The 24,082-nt window shown below is 45.4% G+C and overlaps 1 protein-coding gene across 4 annotated transcripts in view; it reads left to right on the top strand.

The window, feature by feature from the left end:
• The window catches only part of LOC110499571 (AT-rich interaction domain 4B), a 175,863-nt gene that overhangs the window by 9,995 nt on the left and 141,786 nt on the right, over nt 1-24,082 (top strand). For all 4 annotated transcript variants that reach the window (XM_090211960.1, XM_090211963.1, XM_090211961.1 and 1 more), the window contains exons 2-5: nt 1,675-1,728; nt 11,352-11,462; nt 17,446-17,511; nt 19,690-19,780. In XM_090211960.1, the coding sequence (XP_090068086.1) occupies nt 1,723-1,728; nt 11,352-11,462; nt 17,446-17,511; nt 19,690-19,780 (274 nt within the window). In that variant the 5' untranslated portion in view covers nt 1,675-1,722. The remainder of the gene's footprint in view (nt 1-1,674; nt 1,729-11,351; nt 11,463-17,445; nt 17,512-19,689; nt 19,781-24,082) is intronic.

Below are 24,082 nucleotides of genomic sequence, written 5' to 3'. Positions count from 1 at the left end.
ATAAAGCATCATGTTAATGTTACTACTTAGCTTCTGCTGGTGGAGGTCCTGACGAACCATGTCCAGATAAAGCGTCATGTTCATGTTACTACTTAGCTTCTGCTGGTGGAGGTCCTGACGAACCACGTCCAGATAAAGCATCATGTTCATGTTACTACTTAGCTTCGGCTGGTGGAGGTCCTGACGAATCACGTCCAGATAAAGCATCATGTTAATGTTACTACTTAGCTTCGGCTGGTGGAGGTCCTGACGAATCACGTCCAGATAAAGCATCATGTTAATGTTACTACTGGTTGGCTGGTGGAGGTCCTGTAGAACCACGTCCAGATAAAGCATCATGTTAATGTTACTACTGGTTGGCTGGTGGAGGTCCTGTAGAACCACGTCCAGATAAAGCATCATGTTAATGTTACTACTGGTTGGCTGGTGGAGGTCCTGACGAACCACGTCCAGATAAAGCATCATGTTAATGTTACTACTGGTTGGCTGGTGGAGGTCCTGACGAACCACGTCCAGATAAAGCATCATGTTAATGTTACTACTTAGCTTCGGCTGGTGGAGGTCCTGACGAACCACGTCCAGATAAAGCATCATGTTAATGTTACTACTTAGCTTCGGCTGGTGGAGGTCCTGACGAATCACGTCCAGATAAAGCATCATGTTAATGTTACTACTTAGCTTCGGCTGGTGGAGGTCCTGACGAATCACGTCCAGATAAAGCATCATGTTAATGTTACTACTGGTTGGCTGGTGGAGGTCCTGTAGAACCACGTCCAGATAAAGCATCATGTTAATGTTACTACTGGTTGGCTGGTGGAGGTCCTGTAGAACCACGTCCAGATAAAGCATCATGTTAATGTTACTACTGGTTGGCTGGTGGAGGTCCTGTAGAACCACGTCCAGATAAAGCATCATGTTAATGTTACTACTGGTTGGCTGGTGGAGGTCCTGTAGAACCACGTCCAGATAAAGCATCATGTTAATGTTACTACTGGTTGGCTGGTGGAGGTCCTGACGAACCACGTCCAGATAAAGCATCATGTTAATGTTACTACTGGTTGGCTGGTGGAGGTCCTGTAGAACCACGTCCAGATAAAGCATCATGTTAATGTTACTACTGGTTGGCTGGTGGAGGTCCTGACGAACCACGTCCAGATAAAGCGTCCGGAGGGAAAAAACAAAAATATAAACGGTAATTAAGAAGTAAAAAACGTAAAGTTGTCAGGTAGCAAAACAGGGTGGCAACAAAACGCACAGCAACACGTAAACAAGTCTGCAAGTTGTGACCGGAAATGACGTCGTAAAAGGTTATGGTCAATAATATCAACGGCTGCATTGAAATCTAACCACTAGGCTACCTGCTGCCACCGTTCGTTGCATACATTACACAGGGCTTGAGCTGATTCATCTCTAGAAAAACTGCGCATTGATCTCACAGAAAAAAATTGAAGGAAATGGAATTGAAATAATTGAACCGTCGTCAGTCAATATATTTTTGTATTTTTTTTAAACCCCTACATTTTGGTTAATCGCTCAGCACTAGTACACAATTCTCCAAACACAGAAAGCTATTACACCCAGTGTATTATACAATGTCATGGATGTTAGGGCAAACGGTGTCATGAACAGACCTCAGATTATGCCTGACTGACAGTTTCAAAACTTCATTTTCAGACACAGAATCATTACGCTGGTCACCCAAGAAGAGCCTAGAGGACTGTGATGAAGGTAATACAGTCCCATACTTTACACGTTATTTATATGATTACTCCTGTGTTGATCTGTCTTCCCTTCATAGCTAGCGAGGGGGTTGAAGACATACTGATAGGTGTTTTATAGTGTAGACTCACTGGAGAGGTGGAGCACCATGCCCTAACCCCCTAACCCTACCCCCTCCCCCTTAACCCTACCCCCTCCCCATGTCACCAAGCCCATTAACCAGAACCCCAGGCCTCTCATTTAACCAGAACCCCAGGTCTCTCACTTTCCCAGAACCCCAGGTCTCTCACTTTCCCAGAACCCCAGGCCTCTCATTTCCCCAGAACCCCAGGCCTCTCATTTCCCCAGAACCCCAGGCCTCTCATTTCCCCAGAACCCCAGGCCTCTCATTTCCCCAGAACCCCGGGCCTCTCATTTCCCCAGAACCCCGGGCCTCTCATTTCCCCAGAACCCCGGGCCTCTCATTTCCCCAGAACCCCGGGCCTCTCATTTCCCCAGAACCCCGGGCCTCTCATTTCCCCAGAACCCCGGGCCTCTCATTTCCCCAGAACCCCGGGCCTCTCATTTCCCCAGAACCCCAGGCCTCTCATTTCCCCAAAACCCCAGGTCTCTCATTTCCCCAGAACCCCAGGTCTCTCCTTTCCCCAGAACCCCGGGCCCTCTCATATTTTTAAGTGGGAGAACTTAAAGGCTAAAGGGGAATCACTTCTTCAAAGCCAATCTGGCAGAGTGAAACAGACCTAGTAAATGTTTCCTGTTTGTTCGAAAAAATCCTAGTTATAATTGTACACTGCAAATTAGTCATGTTTAGTCATGTTTCCAAAGTAAATCTGGTTCTACAACATGAGGTTCAGTCTGCAGTAACAGGTCTGTGTTTACAATACAGCCTCTATAACATGAGGTTCAGTCTGCAGTAACAGGTCTGTGTTTACAATACAGCCTCTATAACATGAGGTTCAGTCTGCAGTAACAGGTCTGTGTTTACAATACAGCCTCTACAACATGAGGTTCAATCTGCAGTAACAGGTCTGTGTTTACAATACAGCCTCTACAACATGAGGTTCAGTCTGCAGTAACAGGTCTGTGTTTACAATACAGCCTCTACAACATGAGGTTCAGTCTGCAGTAACAGATGTTAGTCCATCTTTATAAGTGTAGGTGTGCTGATTAACTACAGGGTGGATGCTTAGGGCCCTGGTCTGGTTCTGAGTTCAGGACAAACTTGTGGTGTATCACTGGACAGAGGCTTCCAACTCCCTTTACATTCCTGGCAGGCCCCTGGTTTGGTTCTGAGTTCAGGACAAACTTGTGGTGTATCACTGGACAGAGGCTTCCAACTCCCTTTACATTCCTGGCAGGCCCCTGGTCTGGTTCTGAGTTCAGGACAAACTTGTGGTGTATCACTGGACAGAGGCTTCCAACTCCCTTTACATTCCTGGCAGGCCCCTGGTTTGGTTCTGAGTTCAGGAAAAACTTGTGGTGTATCACTGGACAGAGGCTTCCAACTCCCTTTACATTCCTGGCAGGCCCCTGGTCTGGTTCTGAGTTCAGGACAAACTTGTGGTGTATCACTGGACAGAGGCTTCCCTTTACATTCCTGGCAGGCCCCTGGTTTGGTTCTGAGTTCAGGACAAACTTGTGGTGTATCACTGGACAGAGGCTTCCCTTTACATTCCTGGCAGGCCCCTGGTTTGGTTCTGAGTTCAGGACAAACTTGTGGTGTATCACTGGACAGAGGCTTCCCTTTACATTCCTGCCAGGTCCCTGGTTGACGGGCCACAGAGCCCCTCTGTCTCCAACCTGCATCCAACTCACACAGACTTGCTGCGGTCTACAGACAAGACTGACACTGGTTCAGACTAACCATAGTATCAAAGGGCCACCCATCAAAAAATGTTCCGTGACCCCAAGATACAAAACTGCAAAATGAATGACATTATTTCAATAATGTTATGAACATGAACGTTGTCTGAGTCAACTTGTAAAAGTTGCACATTCATAAAAAAAGTTACGATGTTTAGCATCAATCCCTGCACGTCTTGGGTGATTTCCCTAGCAACGTTCTGACTACGGCAACAAGGTGTCTTTTTGTACTTTCTTTTTGTGGACACTTTCTCCGCACGTCCACTCCTGGCTGCATGTTCTGCCATAGAAATATAATGAATAGAACGTGCGTCACCATTCCATTCATTGATGGCATAATTGTTGGACTGGTGGCCATTGATAGTGTACCAATGGGAGCAAAGCACAGAGTAAGCAGGAAGTGTACCATCAATATGTGCTGTGATTTGTTGATTCATCTGACATTACAAAAAAAATACACTCCATTGCATGAGCCACATCAGTTAACATAATTTGAATGAACATTACCATGGAAGTTGTTGATTACAATACCAGGCAGCCATTACCAGTGTACCTACGAGTTTACCAGTCACATTGCCAGATTAGAGGTTCCAAGCCTGTTCTATTCATTCTATGGTTTCTGCAAGGCGCAACAGTTTCATCACATTAAGAGTTCATGTTACCTCAAATGGACTCAACCACAAGAATGCCATCCCGTCTTCAGTCAGTTGTTCGTTGCAATATTATTATATAATTTATTATATTATTATTATTATTATTATTATTATATCTTTATTATTATATCTTTATTACATTATTATTATAATATCATTTATTATTATCATTATTATTATTATTATATCTTTATTACATTATTATTATAATATCTTGATTATTATTATCTTTATTACATCATTATTATATCATTTATTATTATTATTATTATTATTATCATTATCGTTATTATATCATTATTATATCATTATTATATCATTATTATATCATTATTACATCTATTATTATATCATTATTACATCTATTATTATTATATCATTATTACATCTATATTATTATCATTATTATTATATTATTACATCTATTATTATATCATTATTATTACATGATATTATTATTATTATATCATTATTACATCTATATTATTATATCATTATTACATCTATATTATTACATCATTATATTATTATTACATCTATATTATTATCATTATTATTATATCATTATATGTATTATATCATTTTATTATTATCATTATTATAATTATATCATTATATGTATTATATCATTTTATTATTATCATTATTATAATTATATCATTATATGTATTATATCATTGTATTATTATATCATTATTATTATTATATCTTATCATTATAATATATTATTTTATTATTATATTATTATTATTATATTATCGTCATTTATTATATCATTATTTTATCATTATTATATCATGTTTATGTTTTATATTGATGCATGGATGTAAATCACTGGATGAGTTGAATTTCATAGCACTGTATGAGAATTTATACTGTTCATTTGAATAATTTGCCCCCTGCTTGCTGGTTATTCTATGCAACTACTTCAAACACTCCACACAACCAAGACTGTGCTATTAGTGTGAACGATTTGGGGAATTGCCCTGTATTTCTCTCCACTTTGTCTCAATGGAGTAAAGCTGTAACCTTTCTGTTTACCTTGACATTTGTGTTGTGATGACCTCTCCTCTTGTTGCTACGGTAACCACCCCGGCAGACTGTTGCCTACCTAAAGGATTTTCTCCAAAAGTTGCTTGTTCCTGGGCCACCCATACGTAAAATGTATGCACGCATGACTAAGTCGCTTTTGATAAACGCGTCTGCTAAATGTATTATTGTTGGTGTTTGACGTGAGAGGAGCAGAGGGAGTTGAAGAATGGGTGTCAGTACAACTGTTTTGCTCGTTGAGATTGAGTAATGGGTCTGTTGACATTTGGATATGTGATTGGGGGCAGTCCAGCACAGTATGTGTCATACATGATGAAAGAATCAGACACACTGTGGGTACTGTTTGTTTTGGCTCGTACGATTATCAGCTCTCCCATAACACCCATTGGACAAGAGAGCAGAGTGGTACTGGTAACCTTTTCAATGGATCCCATTTGGGGGGCTTGATTCTACATATCCCAGTTGGGGGTGGAGTTTGATTCTACATATCCCAGTTGGGGGTGGAGTTTGATTCTACATATCCCAGTTGGGGGTGGAGCTTGAGTCTACACATCCCAGTTGGGGGTGGAGCTTTATTCTACACATCCCAGTTGGGGGTGGAGCTTTATTCTACACATCCCAGTTCGGGAGGGGGAGCTTTTATTCTACACATCCCAGTTGGGGGGCGGGGGGGGCTTTATTCTACACATCCCAGTTGGGGGTGGGTGGAGTTTTATTCTACACATCCCAGTTGGGGGTGGGTGGAGTTTTATTCTACACATCCCAGTTGGGGGTGGAGCTTTATTCTACACATCCCAGTTGGGAGTGGAGCTTTATTCTACACATCCCAGTTGGGGGTGGAGCTTTATTCTACACATCCCAGTTGGGGGGTGGGGGGGAGTTTATTCTACACATCCCAGTTCGGGAGGGGGAGCTTTTATTCTACACATCCCTGTTGTGGGGGTGGGGCTTTATTCTACACATCCCAGTTGGGGGTGGAGCTTAATTCTAGACATCCCAGTTGGGGGGTGGGGGGGGCTTTATTCTACACATCCCAGTTGGGGTGGGTGGAGCTTTATTCTACACATCCCAGTTGGGGGTGGGTGGAGCTTTATTCTACACATCCCAGTTGGTTGGAGCTTTATTCTACACATCCCAGTTGGGGGTGGAACTTTATTCTACACATCCCAGTTGGTGGTGGAGCTTTATTCTACACATCCATTTTGGGGGTGGAGCTTTATTCTACACATCCCAGTTGGGGGTGGAGCTTTATTCTACACATCCCAGTTGGGGGGTGGGGGGGGCTTTATTCTACACATCCCAGTTGGGGGTGGGTGGAGCTTTATTCTACACATCCCAGTTGGGGGTGGGTGGAGATTTATTCTACACATCCCAGTTGGTTGGAGCTTTATTCTACACATCCCAGTTGGGGGTGGAACTTTATTCTACACATCCCAGTTGGTGGTGGAGCTTTATTCTGCACATCCCATTTGGGGGTGGAGCTTTATTCTACACATCCCAGTTGGGGGTGGAGCTTTATTCTACACATCCCAGTTGGGGGTGGAGCTTTATTCTACACACCCCAGTTGGGGGTGGAGCTTTATTCTACACACCCCAGTTGGGGGGAGCTTTATTCTACACATCCCAGTTGGGGGTGGAGCTTTATTCTACACATCCCAGTTGGGGGGGAGCTTTATTCTACACATCCCAGTTGGGGGGAGCTTTATTCTACACATCCCAGTTGGGGGGGAGAGGGGGGGGCTTTATTCTACACATCCCAGTTGGTGGGGGGGAGGGCTTTATTCTACACATCCCATTTGGGGGGGGAGCTTTATTCTACACATCCCAGTTGGGGGGGGGGGGCTTTATTCGACACATCCCAGTTGGGGGGGGGGGGCTTTATTCTACACATCCCAGTTGGGGGTGTAGCTTTATTCTGCACATCCCATTTGAGGGGGGAGCTTTATTCTACACATCCCAGTTGGGGGGGAACTTTATTCTACACATCCCAGATGGGGGTGGAGCTTTATTCTAGACATCCCAGTTGGGGGGTGGGGGGGCTTTATTCTACACATCCCAGTTGGGGGTGGGTGGAGCTTTATTGTACACATCCCAGTTGGGGGTGGGTGGAGCTTTATTCTACACATCCCAGTTGGGGGTGGAACTTTATTCTACACATCCCAGTTGGTGGTGGAGCTTTATTCTACACATCCCATTTGGGGGTGGAGCTTTATTCTACACAACCCAGTTGGGGTTGGAGCTTTATTCTACACATCCCAGTTGGGGGTGGAGCTTTATTCTACACACCCCAGTTGTGGGGGAGCTTTATTCTACACATCCCAGTTGGGGGGAGCTTTATTCTACACATCCCAGTTGGGGGGGGAGCTTTATTCTACACATCCCAGTTGGGGGTGGAGCTTTATTCTACACATCCCAGTTGGGGGTGGAGCTTTATTCTACACATCCCAGTTGGGGGGGAGCTTTATTCTACACATCCCAGTTGGGGGGAGCTTTATTCTACACATCCCAGTTGGGGGGGAGAGGGGTGGGCTTTATTCTACACATCCCAGTTGGTGGGGGGGGGGGCTTTATTCTACACATCCCAGTTGGGCGGGGGGGGGCTTTATTCTACACATCCCATTTGGGGGGGAGCTTTATTCTACACATCCCAGTTGGGGGGGGGGGGGGGGGCTTTATTCGACACATCCCAGTTGGGGGGGCTTTATTCTACACATCCCAGTTGGGGGTGTAGCTTTATTCTGCACATCCCATTTGAGGGGGGAGCTTTATTCTACACATCCCAGTTGGGGGGAGCTTTATTCTACACATCTCAGTTGGGGGTGGGTGGAGTTTTATTCTACACATCCCAGTGGGGGGTGGAGCTTTATTCTACACATCCCAGTTGGGGGTGGAGCTTTATTCTACACATCCCAGTTGGGGGGGGGGGGGTGGGGCTTTATTCTACACATCCCAGTTGGGGGTGTAGCTTTATTCTGCACATCCCATTTGAGGGGGAGCTTTATTCTACACATCCCAGTTGGGGGGGAGCTTTATTCTACACATCCCAGTTGGGGGTGGGTGGAGTTTTATTCTACACATCCCAGTTGGGGGTGGAGCTTTATTCTACACATCCCAGTTGGGGGTGGAGCTTTATTCTACACATCCCAGTTGGGGGGGGGGGGGGGGGGGAGTTTATTCTACACATCCCAGTTCGGGAGGGGGGGGGGCTTTATTCTACACATCCCAGTTGGGGGTGGGTGGAGCTTTATTCTACACATCCCAGTTGGGGGTGGGTGGAGCTTTATTCTACACATCCCAGTTGGGTGGAGCTTTATTCTACACATCCCAGTTGGGGGTGGAACTTTATTCTACACATCCCAGTTGGGGGGGAGAGGGGGGGGCTTTATTCTACACATCCCAGTTGGGGGTGGAGCTTTATTCAAACATCCCATTTGAGGGGGGAGCTTTATTCTACACATCCCAGTTGGGGGGAGCTTTATTCTACACATCCCAGTCGGGGGTGTAGCTTTATTCTGCTCATCCCATTTGGGGGTGGAGCTTTATTCTACACATCCCAGTTGGGGGTGGGGGAGCTTTATTCTACACATCCCAGTTGGGTGGAGCTTTATTCTACACATCCCAGTTGGGGGTGGAACTTTATTCTACACATCCCAGTTGGGGGGGGGAGAAGGGGGGGCTTTATTCTACACATCCCAGTTGGGGGTGGAGCTTTATTCTACACATCCCAGTTGGGGGTGGAGCTTTATTCTACACATCCCAGTTGGGGGGGAGGCTTTATTCTACACATCCCAGTTGGGGGGGAGCTTTATTCTACACATCCCAGTTGGGGGGTAGAGGGGGGAGCTTTATTCTACACATCCCAGTTGGGGGGGAGAGGGGGGGGCTTTATTCTACACATCCCAGTTGGGCGGGGGGGGGGGGGGCTTTATTCTACACATTCCAGTTGGGGGGGGGGGGGGCTTTATTCGACACATCCCAGTTGGGGGGGGCTTTATTCTACACATCCCAGTTGGGGGGGGGGGGGGGCTTAATTCTACACATCCCAGTTGGGGTTGGGGGGGGCTTTATTCTACACATCCCAGTTGGGGGTGGAGCTTTATTCTACACTTCCCAGTTGGGGGTGGAGCTTTATTCTACACTTCCCAGTTGGGGGTGGAGCTTTATTCTACACTTCCCAGTTGGGGGTGGAGCTTTATCTACACATCCCAGTTGGGGGTGGAGCTTTATTCTTCACATCCCAGTTGGGGGTGGAGCTTTATTCTACACATCCCAGTTGGGGGTGGAGCTTTATTCCACACATCCCAGTTGGGGGTGGAGCTTTATTCTACACATCCCAGTTGGGGGGATGGAGCTTTATTCTACACATCCCAGTTGGGGGGGGGGGGGGGGGGTGGAGCTTTATTCTACACATCCCAGGGCTTTATGGGGATTACTATAGTACTGGCTTGATTCACTCTACCTGGGGATTAATATAGTACTGGCTGGATTCACTCTACCTGGGGATTAATATAGTACTGGGTGGATTCACTCTACCTGGGGATTAATATAGTACTGGCTGGATTCACATTCCCCCCTGGGGATTAATATAGTACTGGCTGGATTCACTCTACCTGGCGATTAATATAGTACTGGCTGGATTCATGTTCACTCCTGGGGATTAATATAGTACTGTCTGGATTCACTTTCACTCCTGGGGATTAATATAGTACTGGCTGGATTCACTTTCACTCCTGGGGATTAATATAGTACTGGCTGGATTCACTCTACCTGGGGATTAATATAGTACTGTCTGGATTCACTCTACCTGGGGATTAATATAGTACTGGCTGGATTCACGTTCACTCCTGGGGATTAATATAGTACTGTCTGGATTCACTTTCACTCCTAGGGATTAATATAGTACTGGCTGGATTCACTCTACCTGGGGATTAATATAGTGCTGGCTGGATTCACTCTACCTGGGGATTAATATAGTACTGGCTGGATTCACTTTCACTCCTAGGGATTAATATAGTACTGGCTGGATTCACTCTACCTGGGGATTAATATAGTGCTGGCTGGATTCACTCTACCTGGGGATTAATATAGTACTGGCTGGATTCACTCTATCTGGGGATTAATATAGTACTGGCTGGATTCACGTTCACTCCTGGGGATTAATTTAGTACTGGCTGGATTCACTCTACCTGGGGATTAATATAGTACTGGCTGGATTCACTCTACCTGGGGATTAATATAGTACTGGCTGGATTCACTCTACATGGGGATTAATATAGTACTGGCTGGATTCACTCTACCTGGGGATTAATATAGTACTGGCTGGATTCACTCTACCTGGGGATTAATATAGTACTGGCTGGATTCACTCTACCTGGGGATTAATATAGTACTAGCTGGATTCACTCTACCTGGGGATTAATATAGTACTGGCTGGATTCACTCTACCTGGGGGTTAATATAGTACTGGCTGGATTCACTCTACCTGGAGATTAATATAGTACTGGCTGGATTCACTCTACCTGGGGATTAAAATAGTACTGGCTGGATTCACTCTACCTGGGGATTAATATAGTACTGGCTGGATTCACTTCCCCTCAGACCTTACTAATTTGTAGTCCTTGGTCGTATACACTAGTAGGAACCAAACAGAACGGACCAAAGCAGAGAGGGACCTACATGAATTTGTCCAATAAATGCTTGTTCTTGTTTTCCGTTGCAAAATGTTTTAAATTGTGCACTAATGAATATAACCCTAAATTTCGTTGCAGATCTCACTGGTATTATTCACTCACTGACGCCTCTCACTGTTCTGTCCTGACTTGAATCATTTGAATATCTTGTTCATCTCCACTAATCTGAATGTCATCATTGACTCCCTTCCACTCACGGTGTCTCCCCTCCCTTTCCTCCCTTTGTGTCTTCCCTGCCTCCCTTCTACTCACGGTGTCTCCCCTCCCTCCCTTCCACTCACGGTGTCTCCCCTCCCTCCCTCCCTCCCTCCCTCCCTCCCTCCCTCCCACTCACAATGTCTCCCCTCCTCCCTCCCTCCCCTTTCTCTCTGTCCAGACTCCGGAGGAGCCGCCCTACCTGACAGTGGGCACTGATGTCAGCGCCAAGTACAGAGGTGCTTTCTGTGAGGCCAAGATTAAGACTGCCAAGAGACTGGTCAAGGCCAAGGTAACTAACTGTTCAACACTTAATGATCAGGAGATGTAATTTTGGCTAGTTGTAGCACCAGGCTAGTTCTAGAACCAGGCTAGTTCTAGGACCCAAATCAAATTTATTTATATAGCCCTTCGTACATCAGCTGATATCTCAAAGTGCTGTACAGAAACCCAGCCTAAAACCCCAAACAGCAAGCAATGCAGGTGTATAAGCACGGTGGCTAGGAAAAACTCCCTAGAAAGGCCAAAACCTAGGAAGAAACCTAGAGAGGAACCAGGCTATGTGGGGTGGCCAGTCCTTTTCTGGCTGTGCCGCGTGGAGATTATAACAGAACATGGCCAAGATGTTCAAATGTTCATAAATGACCAGCATGGTCGAATAATAATAAGGCAGAACAGTTGAAACTGGAGCAGCAGCACGGCCAGGTGGACTGGGGACAGCAAGGAGTCATCATGTCAGGTAGTCCTGGGGCATGGTCCTAAGGCTCAGGTCCTCCGAGAGAGAGAAAGAAAGAGAGAATTAGAGAACGCACACTTAGATTCACACAGGACACCGAATAGGACAGGAGAACTACTCCAGATATAACAAACTGACCCTAGCCCCCCCGATACATAAACTACTGCAGCATAAATACTGGAGGCTGAGACAGGAGGGGTCAGGAGACACTGTGGCCCCATCCGAGGACACCCCCGGACAGGGCCAAACAGGAAGGATATAACCCCACCCACTTTGCCAAAGCACAGCCCCCACACCACTAGAGGGATATCTTCAACCACCAACTTACCATCCTGAGACAAGGCTGAGTATAGCCCACAAAGACATCCGCCACGGCACAACCCAGACAGGATGACCACATCAGTGAATCAACCCACTCGGGTGACGCACCCCCTCCAGGGACGGCATGAGAGAGCCCCAGTAAGCCAGTGACTCAGCCCCTGTAATCGGGTTAGAGGCAGAGAATCCCAGTGGAAAGAGGGGAACCGGCCAGGCAGAGACAGCAAGGGTGGTTCGTTGCTCCAGAGCCTTTCCGTTCACCTTCCCACTCCTGGGCCAGACTACACTCAATCATATGACCAGGCTAGTTGTAGCACCAGGCTAGTTGTAGCACCAGGCTAGTTGTAGCACCAGGCTAGTTGTAGCACCAGGCTAGTTCTAGAACCAGGCTAGTTGTAGCATCAGGCTAGTTGTAGGACCAGGCTAGTTGTAGGACCAGGCTAGTTGTAGCATCAGGCTAGTTGTAGGACCAGGCCAGTTGTAGCATCAGGCTAGTTCTAGCACCAGGCTAGTTGTAGCTCCAGGCTAGTTTTAGCATCAGGCTAGTTGTAGCACCAGGCTAGTTGTAGCACCAGGCTAGTTGTAGCATCAGGCTAGTTGTAGGACCAGGCCAGTTGTAGCATCAGGCTAGTTCTAGCACCAGGCTAGTTGTAGCTCCAGGCTAGTTTTAGCATCAGGCTAGTTGTAGCACCAGGCTATGGGGCTAGTTGTAGCTTCAGGCTAGTTGTAGGACCAGGCTAGTTGTAGCACCAGGCTAGTTGTAGCACCAGGCTAGTTCTGTAAACATCATAATCTTTGAAGTAACTATGTTTTAATTGTACAATTAATATAAATTGAAACAAAGTTTCATGGACAGAATTGCTGTTTATAGATGTTTTCATTAACCCCTATGGTGCCTCCTCAAGCTGTTATAGATGCCCCCCCCTATGGTGCCTCTAGCTGTTTATAGATGTTCTCCTCCCCCCTATGGTGCCTCCTCAGCCTCCTCCAGCTGTTTATAGATGTTCTCCTCCCCCCCTACATAAAGAGAGAGACACTACACCACAACACTACATAAATGGAGAGACACCACAACACTACATAAAGAGAGAGACGCCACAACACTACATATAGAGAGAGACACTACAACACTACATAAAGAGAGACAACACTACATAAAGAGAGAGACCCCACAACACTACATAAAGAGAGAGACACCACAACACTACATATAGAGAGAGACACTACAACACTACATAAAGAGAGAGACCCCACAACACTACATAAAGAGAGAGACACCACAACACTACATACAGAGAGACACTACAACACTACATAAAGAGAGAGACACTACAACACTACATAAAGAGAGAGACACTACAACACTACATAAAGAGAGAGACCCCACAACACTACATATAGAGAGAGACACTACAACACTACATAAAGAGAGAGACACCACAACACTACATAAAGAGAGACACCACAACACTACATAAAGAGAGACACTACAACACTACATAAAGAGAGAGACACTACAACACTACATAGAGAGACACCACAACACTACATAAAGAGAGAGACCACAACACTACATAAAGAGAGAGACACTACAACACTACATAAAGAGAGAGACACTACAACACTACATAAAGAGAGAGACACCACAACACTACATAAAGAGAGAGACACCACAACACTACATAAAGAGAGAGACACTACAACACTACATAAAGAGAGAGACACCACAACACTACATAAAGAGAGAGACACTACAACACTACATAGAGAGACACCACACCACTACATACAGAGAGAGACACTACAACACAACATAAAGAGAGACACTACAACACAACATAAAGAGAGACACCACACCACTACATACAGAGAGAGACACTACAACACTACATAAAGAGAGACACCACAACACTACATAAAGAGAGACACTACAACACTACATAAAGAGAGAGACCACAACACTTCATAAAGAGAGACACTTCAACACTACATAGAGAGACACCACAACATTACATAAAGAGAGTGACACTACATAGAGAGAGACACCACAACACTACATAAAGAGAGAGACCCCACAACACTACATAAAGAGAGAGACCCCACAACACTACATAAAGAGAGAGACCCCACAACACTACATAAAGAGAGAGACACTACAACACTACATAAAGAGAGAGACACCACAACACTACATAAAGAGAGACACCACAACACTACATAAAGAGAGACACCACAACACTACATAAAGAGAGACACCACAACACTACATAAAGAGAGAGACCCCACAACACTACATAAAGAGAGACACTACATAAAGAGAGAGACACTACATAAAGAGAGAGACCCCACAACACTACATAAAGAGAGAGACACCACAACACTACATAAAGAGAGACACTACATAAAGAGAGACACCACAACACTAAATAAAGAGTAAACAGCCACGAAAAATACAGATAGTGTGGTCTACAGCTTACCATGAGATACTCTACCTCAGGCGAGCAATAGCTTGAGACTTCCTTAGATATCGTGCACCAGCTGGTATTTACAAAAATACTTATTCCGCCGCCCCTGTCCTACCAGACGCCGCTGTTCTATCCTGCCGGTACAGCGTATAACCAGCCAGCTCTATGTTGACTGAGTCGCTGTTCAGCTACGACTCCGTGAAGCATAAGATATTACTGTTTTGAATGTCCCGTTGGTAGTTTAATCTTCCGCGTAGGTCATCGATTTTATTCTCCAAAGTTTGCACATTTGCTAGCAGAATGGAAGGAAGTGGAGGTTTATTCAATCGCCTACAAATTCTCAAAAGGCAGCCTGCCCTCCATCCCCTTTTTCTGACGCAAAACACAGGGAACATTTCTCAATGTGTGGTATTGCAACCAATCAACTGAGCAGCCTGACTTGTTTGCCACCTCTTGTGCATCATTTCTATGAACCATACAGTTTGTCAATTCATTATCAATCCAGGGGGCTCTAACATTTAACAGCTGCATGCTTGTCAACAACTTGAATACTTTTACAAATACTTCCAGTGCTCCATCTGGATTCACACATCAGATCAACATCATTTTTTTTACATCTTCAACTAGAGTCCTGAGTAAAGATTTTGTATGTTACTTTAGGCCCAACTTTTGGCACTTTGGCTTTCCTCGTTATTGCCACAATGTTATGGTCACTATGGGAACTGATATTACTTTGGAGCAAAGCTCTGCAGCATTAGTGAAGATGTGATCAATACAAGTGGATGTCACAGATTGGTTGAGTGATAACCTCGGTCATTTTACAGGCATTAGTTAGTTTGAAGCTTCCCTGTTTTTAAAATGTTTATTTCACCTTTATTTAACCAGGGAGGCCAGTTGAGAACAAATTATCATTTACAACTGCGACCTGGCCAAGATAAAGTAAAGCAGTGTGACAAAAACAACAGAGTTACACATAAACAAACGTACAGTCAATAACACAAAATAAAAATCTATGTACAGAATGTGCAAATGTAGAAGAGTAGGGGGGTAAGACAGAGTGTACAGTCGTGGCCAAAAATTTTGAGAATGACACATGTTAATTTCATCAAGTTTGCTGCTTCAGTGTCTTTAGATATTTTTGTCAGATGTTACTATGGAATACCGAAGTATAATTACAAGCATTTCATAAGTGTCAAAGGCTTTTATTGACAATTACATGAAGTTGATGCAAAGAGTCAATATTTGCAGTGTTGACCCTTCTTTTTCAAGACCTCTGCAATCCGCCCTGGCATGCTGCTAATTAACTTCTGGGCCACATACTGACTGATGGCAGCCCATTCTTGCACAATCAATGCTTGGAGTTTGTCAGAATGTGTGGGTTTTTGTTTGTCCACCCGCCTCTTGAGGATTGACCACAAGTTCTCAATGGGATTAAGATCTGGGGAGTTTCCTGGCCATGGACCCAAAATATTGATGTTTTGTTCCCCGAGCACTTAGTTATCACTTTTGCCTTATGGCAAGGTGCTACATCACGCTGGAAAAGGTATTGTTCGTCACCAAACTGTTCCTAATTATGTCTAAAACGCCTGCCCTCACTCATAATTATGTCTTTAACGCCTCCCCTCAGTCATAATTATGTCTAAAATGCATCCCCTCACTCATAATTACGTCTTTAACGCCTCCACGTCCTCATCATTATGTCTAAAACGCCTCCCCTCACTCATAATTATGTCTAAAACACATCCCCTCACTCATAATTATGTCTAAAACGCCTCCCCTCAGTCATAATTATGTCTAAAACGCATCCCCTCACTCATAATTATGTCTAAAACCCCTCCCCTCAGTCATAATTTTGTCTAAAACACCTGCCCTCAGTCATAATTATGTCTAAAACGCCTCCCCTCAGTCATAATTATGTCTAAAACGCCTGCCCTCAGTCATAATTATGTCTAAAACGCCTCCCCTCAGTCATAATTATGTCTAAAACGCCTGCCCTCAGTCATAATTATGTCTAAAACTCCTCCCCTCACTCATAATTACGTCTTTAATGCCTCCACGTCCTCATCATTATGTCTTAAACACCCCCACTCACTCATAATTATGTCTAAAACACATCCCCTCACTCATAATTACGTCTAAAACCCCTCCCCTTACTCATAATTCCATCTTAAACCCCTCCCCTTACTCATAATTACGTCTAAAACCCCTCCCCTTACTCATAATTACGTCTAAAACCCCTCCCCTTACTCATTATATAGGGAGACGGTGAAGGTTCCATTTAAAGTGAACTGCATCGTGGGTACATTTCCTCAACTATCGCTCTGGATTAGAGCGTCTGCTAAATTAATACAATGTCAATTGGGACGCAGGCCCAGTATATCTTTCAGTTATCTTCTCCATCTGACTGACTGTAAACCCCGTGATAAGAACCTATTTGTTTGTCCCAGTGTTGTAGCAACAATGTAGGCTAGTCGCTAGGAGTCAGGAAGAGGACAGAATGTTGGGTATAAGTTATCAAGACACCATTCATGCTGTTATCCTGTGTATGAGCAAAGGGAAGCGTTTGTGTGTTTGCGTCAACTTGATGCTATGCGGCATCTAGGCTGTCGCACAAATGCAAAATTACCACTATTTGATATGATGATCTGACTGCACTACTGACTGTACACGACAGTGTGTAGCTAATATTTTGACAGGTTGTCGCTCTAAGGCCGTGTGATGTGGAGTAATCATCTAACCTCTATTCCCCTCTTCAGGTGACCTTTAAACCAGACCTGACCACAGTGGAGGTCCATGATGACAGCATCCAAGGCCCTCTGAAGGTAAGACGGCTCTTTAACTGTGATCTCAGCTCCTTTAGAAATGTTTTTCAAGTCCATATGAACTGATCCAAACTGTCGTGACTTGACTTTAACATTAATCTGAAGACTGTTATTTATCTAATCCACTAACTATGCTTAATTGTTACCCGATTTAAATGAATCATGTAACAATTAACTCATTAGGTTCTGGGGCACCACGAGAGAGGTTCTTTAAAGGTTCTTTGCCAGCAGCATACCACCCTGCGTACCCCTGCTGGCTTGCTTCTGAAGCCTGAAGCTAAGCAGGTTTGGTCCTGGTCAGTTCCTGGATGGGAGACCAGATGCTGCTGGAAGTGGTGTTGGAGGGCCAGTAGGAGGCACTCTTTCCTCTGGTCTAAAAAATATCCCAATGCCCCTGGGCAGTGATTGCACCCTGTGTTGGGTCCCGTCTTTCGGATGGGACGTTAAGCGGGTGTCCTGACTCTCTGAGGTCATTAAAGATCCCATGGCACTTATCGTAAGAGTAGGGGTGTTAACCCCGGTGTCCTGGCTAAATTCCCAATCTGGCCCTCAACCATCACGGTCACCTAATAATCCCCAGTTTACAACTGGCTCATTCATCCCCCTCCTCTCCCCTGTAACTATTCCCCAGGTCGTTGCTGCAAATGAGAATGTGTTCTCAGTCAACTTACCTGGTAAAATAACGGACAAATAAAAAATGTAAGAGTTACCATCTGCCAAATTTAACTCTAAAAGGTCTTTACCTATCACATCTATAAACAGTCAATGTATTAATCATAACCTCATATCACATCATCATTCTGAACAGTCGTAACCTCCTTGCATCTGCAAAAAACAGAGTCTTCACTACTACACAAATTGATTGGATGATTTATTTACTAGCAAATGAAACGGGAACAGGATCAAATACACAGTTTGCATTGATTATTGACTCGAGCCAAAAGATGCTGAAAACCCTAGTGGAATGACAATATGGCTACTTGTTAAAGTGGAGAGGGAGAGAGCAAGACACTTAACATTGGTACATTCAGAAACTACTCTCACCAACAGTAACCATATACTTTGCACACGAACCGCCGCTCGGTTTGCGTAAGAAATCATTCATGTATTTACGTGAAATGCCTGGGTTAGCCGGGGTCTCTCGGTGGCAGGGCAGCCTTGGAAAGGGAGTTGGGCCTTTTTCACGGCATACTTGTAAGGCTCTGATTGTCCGAAATGGTTCCGACAAGCCTTCTACTGTTGTCCTTGACTGTAGTTGTCCGGTATGCTGTGACTTGTCGTATCGTCCTGAACAGAACTACAGAGTTCCATTCACGCTTGAAGATGCTTCTTTGAAGATAGGATAGTCAGCCCTGTTGATGGTTCCCAGTGGGGTGATGAGAGTAGCGTAATACGACGGTTTGAGCAGAGTAACAGGATGGTCCTACTTTAATTTGCTTTCGAAGCTACTTCACATAGGACAGCTAATCAGCCGTACCAGTGATCGTCTCCATCTTGTGGAAGTTCAAACAACTTTAAACGTGCAGCTGCAGCTTCACATCTTTCTGGTCTGATGTGTTTTTCTCTTAACCCATCATTTATACAGTTTACTCATAAGGGGCGGTTCCGGCAAGCTGACACGCTCCCTGACCTCGGGGCGCCACTTACTCACTGTGGAAAGTCAATTATCTATTATAGCTTCTCAAATCACATCCCTCTCTTAACAAAAATACTTTAATCATTGTTCATATTACATGCACAACACATAGTATGGAAACTTCGTATATGTAGTGGGTATACTGGGTATAAGTTACAGTATTTCCTTTATAACATTTTTAATGACATCACAAAACAATAAACAAAATGACATTGGTGTTCTATAGATTGCCTTTGTCCATTCCCCACATTCTATGTTAGAAATATTGTTACAGTATTCACTTTTGAGCGTGGTTGAGTTTCAGCAGGAAAAGTCTGTTGAAACAAAGAACATTCATTGGTGAATTTTGGAGAGGGAGACCTGCATCTTTTCCTCTTGATTTACAACAGGGTGTGAGTTGTTAATCCCCACTAGTGCTTTCCTTTCCCGCTCTCTAGGGTGAGTGGGGGTCAGCTAGCCAGTCAGTCAGCTATTCAGTCAGCCATCCCAGGCAGTCAGTCAGCCAGTATTGAATGTTAACAGCAGTATGTCTGGTCTCTCAGGTTGGTGCTGTAGTAGAGGTGAAGAACCCTGATGGAGTGTACCAGGAAGCCTCCATCAACAAGCTGACAGACTGCAGTATATACACTGTTGGTGAGTAACATGCTTTATACACTGTTGGTAAGTATGGAAGAGTTGTCTTTGTCCTGAACAAAGTTCTCTGGTGATATCGATTCCACCTCTATATTGTCTGTCCTATTTTCTAAACTGTCAGGGAGTTGTAATGAAGCTGTGAGGTGGAACTGCAGATCATTGGGTGGTGCAGATACCACACACAAGAGTAGGGATGGGGGTTTGGAATCATTTCAGTAACATGATTTTGTCATATATCGGAAATTCCTGTGTTTTTTTTTTAAACAACATTTTTAACGTGAGCAGTGCTGAGGAAGGGAGAGGCTGGCGCTCTATTGTGCCGGTGAGATGGGAGCTAGCAGACACAGGGAGGGAGAGGCTGGCGCTCTATTGTGCCGGTGAGATGGGAGCTACAGACACAGGGAGGGAGAGGCTGGCGCTCTATTGTGCCGGTGAGATGGGAGCTAGCAGACACAGGGAGGGAGAGGCTGGCGCTCTATTGTGCCGGTGAGATGGGAGCTACAGACACAGGGAGGGAGAGGCCGGCGCTCTATTATGCCGGTGAGATGGGAGCTACAGACACAGGGAGGGAGAGGCTGGCGCTCTATTGTGCCGGTGAGATGGGAGCTAGCAGACACAGGGAGGGAGAGGCTGGCGCTCTATTGTGCCGGTGAGATGGGAGCTACAGACACAGGGAGGGAGAGGCTGGCGCTCTATTGTGATGGTGAGATGGGAGCTAGCAGACACAGGGAGGGAGAGGCTGGCGCTCTATTGTGCCGGTGAGATGGGAGCTAGCAGACACAGGGAGGGAGAGGCTGGCGCTCTATTGTGCCGGTGAGATGGGAGCTACAGACACAGGGAGGGAGAGGCTGGCGCTCTATTGTGCCGGTGAGATGGGAGCTAGCAGACACAGGGAGGGAGAGGCTGGCGCTCTATTGTGCCGGTGAGATGGGAGCTAGCAGACACAGGGCGGGAGAGGCTGGCGCTCTATTGTGCCGGTGAGATGGGAGCTAGCAGACACAGGGAGGGAGAGGCTGGCGCTCTATTGTGCCGGTGAGATGGGAGCTAGCAGACACAGGGAGGGAGAGGCTGGCGCTCTATTGTGCCGGTGAGATGGGAGCTAGCAGACACAGGGAGGGAGAGGCTGGCGCTCTATTGTGCCGGTGAGATGGGAGCTAGCAGACACAGGGAGGGAGAGGCTGGCGCTCTATTGTGCCGGTGAGATGGGAGCTAGCAGACACAGGGAGGGAGAGGCTGGCGCTCTATTGTGCCGGTGAGATGGGAGCTAGCAGACACAGGGAGGGAGAGGCTGGCGCTCTATTGTGCCGGTGAGATGGGAGCTAGCAGACACAGGGAGGGAGAGGCTGGCGCTCTATTGTGCCGGTGAGATGGGAGCTAGCAGACACAGGGAGGGAGAGGCTGGCGCTCTATTGTGCCGGTGAGATGGGAGTGAGCAGAAACAGGGAGGGAGAGGCTGGCGCTCTATTGTGCCGGTGAGATGGGAGCTAGCAGACACAGGGAGGGAGAGGCTGGCGCTCTATTGTGCCGGTGAGATGGGAGTGAGCAGAAACAGGGAGGGAGAGGCTGGCGCTCTATTGTGCCGGTGAGATGGGAGCTAGCAGACACAGGGAGGGAGAGGCTGGCGCTCTATTGTGCCGGTGAGATGGGAGCTAGCAGACACAGGGAGGGAGAGGCTGGCGCTCTATTGTGCCGGTGAGATGGGAGTGAGCAGAAACAGGGAGGGAGAGGCTGGCGCTCTATTGTGCCGGTGAGATGGGAGCTAGCAGACACAGGGAGGGAGAGGCTGGCGCTCTATTGTGCCGGTGAGATGGGAGCTAGCAGACACAGGGAGGGAGAGGCTGGCGCTCTATTGTGCCGGTGAGATGGGAGCGAGCAGACACAGGGAGGGTTCTCAGCCAGTATAAAACCCACCAGGCAGTCTGTTCTCAGCCAGTATTAAACCCACCAGGCAGTCTGTTCTCAGCCAGTATTAAACCCACCAGGCAGTCTGTTCTCAGCCAGTATAAAACCCACCAGGCAGTCTGTTCTCAGCCAGTATAAAACCCACCAGCCAGTCTGTTCTCAGCCAGTATTAAACCCACCAGGCGATCTGTTCTCAGCCAGTATAAAACCCATCAGGCAGTCTGTTCTCAGCCAGTATAAAACCCACCAGGCAGTCTGTTCTCAGCCAGTATAAAACCCACCAGGCAGTCTGTTCTCAGCCAGTATAAAACCCACCAGGCAGTCTGTCTCACCTCTCCCTCATCTCTCTCTTTATCTCTCTCCCTCATCTCTCTCCCTCATCTCTCTTTCATCTCTCTCTTTATCTCTCTCCCTCATCTCTCTTTATCTCTCTCCCTCATCTCTCTCTTTATCTCTCTCCTCATCTCTCTCTTTATCTCTCTCCCCCATCTCTCTCTTTATCTCTCTCCCTCATCTCTCTCTTTATCTCTCTCCCTCCATCTCTCTTTATCTCTCCCTCCATCTCTCCCTGTCACTGTAATGTAATTATGCCAATGTGTTTTCATTAATTGCAAACCCTTAATCTATTTTATGAGAATTTGTAAGATTCTTGTTTGCATAAAATAGACGGAGACCAGCCATTTCAATAATAGGTAACAGAATTTATGCTCGGAGCGCGCTGCCACTTTACCACGAGCAACAGTTTATACACAATAACATGACGTCATTTCATTGCTTAACAGAATCCCCTCCTCTCGACCGGGACAAAGTGAGGTTAATAGTTAATTCTAACTTACTAACACACTCACAGGTCACACACCATAACTGAATTAACTTTTGACCCCCCAACATTATCGATCACCACTTAGCTGACAGTTCTAATTAACAGAAAACCTAGGAATGCGCTCACTTCTTCTAAAAACCTCAGAGCTCAGTTTCGTCGGTTCAACCATAGGTTAACTACCTTATCTGCTTACTTAATCCACAACCCATTCGTTTCTGCCTTGTTGGAATGGTGTTCATTAACTTTAAGTACTCCTTGTCCGTGTCTCACAATCCCTTCTTATGAACTCATATTGTTAATCAGATATAATAAAACAGAGTATAAGTTTACTTAGTTACAGTTCCATTTAAAATGATTTGTTCAGTCATTTAATCATAATTTTCCCAACACTCCCTAATCTCTCTCTTTATCTCTCTCCCTCATCTCTCTCTTTATCTCTCTCCTTCATCTCTCTTTATCTCTCTCCCTCATCCCTCTCTTTATCTCTCTCCTTGATCTCACTCTTTATCTCTCTCCCTCATCTCTCTTTATCTCTCTCCCTCATCTCTCTCTTTATCTCTCTCCCTCCATCTCTCTTTATCTCTCCCTCCATCTCTCCCTGTCACTGTAATGTAATTATGCCAATGTGTTTTCATTAATTGCAAACCCTTAATCTATTTTATGAGAATTTGTAAGATTCTTGTTTGCATAAAATAGACGGAGACCAGCCATTTCAATAATAGGTAACAGAATTTATGCTCGGAGCGCGCTGCCACTTTACCACGAGCAACAGTTTATACACAATAACATGACGTCATTTCATTGCTTAACAGAATCCCCTCCTCTCGACCGGGACAAAGTGAGGTTAATAGTTAATTCTAACTTACTAACACACTCACAGGTCACACACCATAACTGAATTAACTTTTGACCCCCCAACATTATCGATCACCACTTAGCTGACAGTTCTAATTAACAGAAAACCTAGGAATGCGCTCACTTCTTCTAAAAACCTCAGAGCTCAGTTTCGTCGGTTCAACCATAGGTTAACTACCTTATCTGCTTACTTAATCCACAACCCATTCGTTTCTGCCTTGTTGGAATGGTGTTCATTAACTTTAAGTACTCCTTGTCCGTGTCTCACAATCCCTTCTTATGAACTCATATTGTTAATCAGATATAATAAAACAGAGTATAAGTTTACTTAGTTACAGTTCCATTTAAAATGATTTGTTCAGTCATTTAATCATAATTTTCCCAACACTCCCTAATCTCTCTCTTTATCTCTCTCCCTCATCTCTCTCTTTATCTCTCTCCTTCATCTCTCTTTATCTCTCTCCCTCATCCCTCTCTTTATCTCTCTCCTTGATCTCACTCTTTATCTCTCTCCCTCATCTCTCTTTATCTCTCTCCCTCATCTCTCTCTTTATCTCTCTCCCTCATCTCTCTCTTTATCTCTCTCCCTCATCTCACTCTTTATCTCTCTCCCTCATCTCTCTCTTTATCTCTCTCCCTCATCTCTCTCTTTCTTTCCCTCCACCTCTCCCTCATCTCTCTCTTTATCTCTCCATCCCTCCTCTCTCCCTCAATTCATGGCT

Source organism: Oncorhynchus mykiss, chromosome 20, assembly GCF_057628025.1.
Source record: "Oncorhynchus mykiss isolate SJ-2025 chromosome 20, ASM5762802v1, whole genome shotgun sequence".
Lineage (NCBI taxonomy): Eukaryota > Metazoa > Chordata > Actinopteri > Salmoniformes > Salmonidae > Oncorhynchus > Oncorhynchus mykiss.
This window is presented reverse-complemented; position numbering and strand designations above follow the sequence as displayed.